This window comes from Lampetra fluviatilis, chromosome 5 (assembly GCF_964198595.1).
Source record: "Lampetra fluviatilis chromosome 5, kcLamFluv1.1, whole genome shotgun sequence".
In the NCBI taxonomy this organism is placed as follows: domain Eukaryota; kingdom Metazoa; phylum Chordata; class Hyperoartia; order Petromyzontiformes; family Petromyzontidae; genus Lampetra; species Lampetra fluviatilis.
The window spans coordinates 10,479,924-10,484,128 of NC_136279.1; the positions used below are offsets into that span (position 1 = coordinate 10,479,924).

The window sequence follows — 4,205 nt, forward strand, 5'->3', positions numbered from 1 at the left end:
GTGTCATGACCTTTCCATTGCTCCAGGGTAGCTCAACATGGACTTAAATGTAACCGTGCAATATGCCCTCAGGCTCTTACTTTTTGTAGTTCGTTTTTTAAATGTTCAAGTAACCATTGCAAAGCTTTAAAGGCAGATAGCGATGGCTATTGCCTCCCCAAAGGCAATTTCAAATGTTCATATCCATCCCATTGTTAGCCATGCCCTTTTTAGCATGGTGTGGAACTTTTCATAAAAATGCAAGCAGGCTTTATAGCCATTGGAAGCAAGGTGGCCAGCAGATGGAATATTGAAAATCCTGTTTAAATGGTATGGAGGTAATAGTTAAAAGTTCTCAATCCACTTAAATAAAAAAATGGCCCAATATCCCAAAGTAGGACACGTGTAGCAAGAGATAAGACTCCGATAGAATTTGATGCATGCCTACACATGCAACTTGGACAATATCCGTTTGATATCCATGCATTTGTAAGTGAAAGCAAGTGTACAAAAGGGTGCAAAACAAGAATGCATGAGGCACTTTGTGTCTTATGGGCTTTATTTACATGTTCCAATAAGAAAAAAAATATACTGAGGTATATAAAGTGCTGCAATGAACGCTTTACAGCCGCTAAGCCCGCTTTGAGCTAAACGCCAACTGCAAAAAGACCAAGTCCATTAGCAATGCAAAGTAAGCAAGAAAACCCATGTTTTAAGGACATTCAAAAAAGGTTACTAAATATAACTTTTGCACTATTGACATGTACAACTTTTGTACAAAAAGTTACTCGTGCTAAATCTTACAAAAACCCTGGGTAATTATATAGCAACTTTTGGTGCCTACATTTTCCATGTTTTATATGAAAATATATAAAAAAATCAACGGCTAGTTTTATTGTAAAAAAACAATTTAAAAAAATTGAAAATAACAAAAATGAAAAATCGCCATGAAACAGCATTAATGGCAGTCTTTGCCACATTGAGGCATCATTTGTGCAGAAATGTCTATTGAGGTACAACTACCATTCCCATCAACTCAAACCTTGGCAGTCAAATATTCAAAGGCATCATGTTGCAAACGAGGTCACAGTGGATACAAAATCACTAAATAGCAAAGTGGCTAAACTGTGCTGGTTGCCAGAGGCTTTAGTCCAATATCAAAACAAGTTATTTTTGGTTTAAAGTCTTTAAACAAGATGCAAATCAAGACCGCTTGGTCTTTGAGTTCCTCAGGATTTCCAGCCTCTTCAGCAGCTCCTGATGTCGAATCTGCTGCTGCCGTTTCTCCGCCTCGAGTTTTTTCTCTTGACGCTGCAGGGTGCGTGAATATTCCATCGCTTTTTTCAGGATCTGCACCTTGGCTGCCTTGTCGTTGTGCGCCAGCTCAGGGATGTGATCACGCAGCCAGAAGAAGCTGTTCTTGAGGTCGTTACGCCGCTGCCGCTCGAGGATGTTGTGCGTGCGCCGCTTGTCCTGGTCCTCGGAGTCGGAGCTCCGAGGGCTGCCGCACCCCGTCGAGTTGGCACGAGACGAGCTGGCCGAACTGGAACCGCCCCGGCTCTGCGTAGGTCCGCGTGCCACCGGGGGCGGCGTGGGGGCAACGGTGGGGTGCGCGTCGGGGCGGAAGCGTTTGGCAGCCGGGGGATTCTCCACTTTGCACGGAGGCGGCGAGGGAGCGGCGTAGTTGTGCTGCTGGTGCACGGGCGGGATGTGGCCGCGCGATGTGTAGGCTGGGGCAGACCGCTGCTGCTGCTGGTTGTACTGGCGGGCCGTGTTTGTGTTGTACACAGCGTGTACCGCCACGCTCTTTTTGGCAGGACCCCTCTTCTCCACGGTCACCACGTCAATCTCTTCATCTTCCTCCTCCTCATCATCATCCTCGTCGTCATCATCATCGTCTGCAGAAGGGAAACATTTATACGTCAGCAACGCAATGTAGAAAAGTCCAACATTATAAACCTAAACTGCACAGATACACAAGCTGTTGAAAATGGTGCAAGTATACACGCAAACATTCATGTAGTTAGCTTGACAACTTTAAGTTTGTTGTAAACGAAGACGAACAAGCTAAACACGATTGAATAAAAAACACAAAACACCGTGCAAGTCTACTCAAGTCTTACCGGAATCGCTTGGAGTCTCGTTGCCGGGAGACATCACCCCGTTCTCAGTCGTCTCCCCATCCTCCTCCTCGTCCCCCTGGCTCTGCCCCTCGGCCGGCAGGTGCTGCCCTCCCGGCCCGAAGGGCAGCATCTCCGCAGGGTCCACCACAGCCGAGGTCACCACGAGCGAGGCGGAGCAGGGACCCGCTCCACCGACCCCAGCGCAGCCACCCTCCCCCCCCGGGCTCCCGCCGCCGGGACTCAGCTCCCGGGGCACGGCGCAGGAGACCGCGGGCAGACACGTGGAGAGCAGAGACACGCTGGCACTGCTGCTGCTGCTGGAGAGGCCGCCCAACTTCTTGGCAGCCAACTTCTCGGTCACGAACTTCTCGAGCGTGGCTCTAGCCGAAAAGCCGCTCCACATGCAGTCCTGCAGCACCACGGCTTTCATGCTGCTACGCCCGCTGCCGTAGTCGCAGATGGGGTCCAAGAGGACGCTGCGGCTCTCGATTTCATCGTCCAGCAAGTCGGTGGTGTCATCGTAGGACGGATCACCAGAGGGCAGCAACAGCATCGAGTTCGCCCTGTTCGGCGACAGGGGTGGCGTGGGCAGGAGCTCGAACTTTTTCCAAATGTCTTCGCTGGGCGCCGTGGACTGGTAGAAGTCCCAGGCGCAGTCATCGTCGTAGAAGAAGGGCTTGTAGGAGTCGAACTCGTAATCCCTGCTGCCGGCAGCCATCGCGTACGGGGCTGGGGCTGCACCCGGCATCGAAGTTTATCAACCGCAACCCTCGCCCGCCTTTCTGTGCCCACACGTGGACACACGTGGACACGTGCCGCTGATACTTGCGTTAGGCAACACGCCGCTCGGTGGCAGTGGCGGGGAGGGCTTTTATATTCCACCCTCCTCCTTGTTGATGCGTCTCCCTAAAATATTCTGCAGGGGGCCGGGCTCTCCTGTAAAAAAAGCAACAATAAAGGAGGAAGCAGCGTCGTTAACAAAGCGAGAAACACCGAATAAGTCATGCTGCTAATAAGTTGCAATGCAATTTCATTCATTTCTGGCACGCTTGCTGCCCCCCCCCCCCATTCGTAAGTGGGTTTAAAAAGAACCGCGTAGTCGACGCGGTCGTGCGAGATTTTAGTTAAGTGAATAGTTTTAAATTAACTCCAGCGTTTTACACAAATCTTAAAAAAGGTATTCTTTAAAGTCAAAAGTTGCCTTAATCGGAGGAGGGACTGGAAGCGATAAAGTTCTAGACTGCCCAAATTCAGCGAGCCGCGTCTCGCACGCGAATGCAGTACAGTATTTAAAAATAAAGTGTACAGTAGAGTTGGGGAACAGGAACGTAAAATGTATTAATCTCACCACAATAAGACTAATTGCGCAGAGTTAAACAATCTAACTGCTGAAGCACACTGCAACAACACCTGCCGTAAAACTCAAAAACGAACATCAGTGCACTTCGATACACGACCAAAACAAAAGTAAACCCGGAACAATTAAATAACTACAAAAAACTAAAATTCTGCAACAACCAACAAAAAAAGCCCCCGAAATTAAACCACAAACTCATTACAGAAGTGCGCTTCTCGCTTCAGTAGCCACCGGTGTCTCCAAACATTGAATTGTGAATGAATGAAGCCACAGCGCCCATGGGGGGGGTGGTGGGTTACGGATAAGCAATTTTAACTCCTTCAACAACATCGTCACGTACGCTGCAGCGAACCAAGTTCTCTTAAAGTGTTGTTACTAAAGCATTGGTGGTGGTTGCTGGTGGTGGTGGTTGTGGTTTACCTGCAACAGCAGCGCCGGCAACAGAAGCAGCAGCAGCGAGTGGGAGAGCGAAGTACAGAGTGGCGCGAGGGAGGGCGCGGGCGGCCCTGATAAGGGGAGAGCGGTGGGGGGGAGAGCGGTGGGGGGGAGGGGGGATAGCGCGAGACAGAGAGAGTGGGGGATGGGTGGAGGGTGGGGGGAGGGGCGGAGGGGGTGGGTGGGAGGGAACCCCTCGCTCGCAGTGAGAGTGGTGGAGGAGGCGGCGGTGCCCGGCTGAGGCAGAGATGGGGGTGGGGGGGCCGCACGAGGAAACACGCCCACACGAGGCCACGCCCACACGGGGCCAC

The 4,205-nt window shown here is 50.8% G+C and overlaps 1 protein-coding gene across 1 annotated transcript; it reads right to left on the minus strand.

The window, feature by feature from the left end:
- Positions 1–520: 520 nt before the first annotated feature.
- On the minus strand, positions 521–3,965 carry LOC144932215 (transcriptional regulator Myc-1-like). Its single transcript, XM_078856165.1, has 3 exons — positions 3,880–3,965; positions 2,103–3,038; positions 521–1,877 (listed from the first exon to the last, which is right to left on the minus strand). Exons 2-3 carry the CDS (start codon positions 2,848–2,850, stop codon positions 1,183–1,185), a joined length of 1,443 nt encoding a protein of 480 aa, XP_078712291.1. The 5' UTR covers positions 2,851–3,038; positions 3,880–3,965; the 3' UTR covers positions 521–1,182.
- Between the last annotated feature and the right edge of the window lie 240 nt (positions 3,966–4,205).

What these genes read in the sequence shown, in the direction of transcription:
- LOC144932215 (XM_078856165.1), bottom strand. Translation starts at nt 2,850, where the DNA reads ATGCCGGGTGCAGCCCCAGCCCCGTACGCGATGGCTGCCGGCAGCAGG. An exon ending in CGAGACTCCAAGCGATTCCG is followed by an intron (nt 1,878 to 2,102) that starts GTAAGACTTGAG and finishes TCCCTTCTGCAG; the next exon opens with ACGATGATGATGACGACGAG.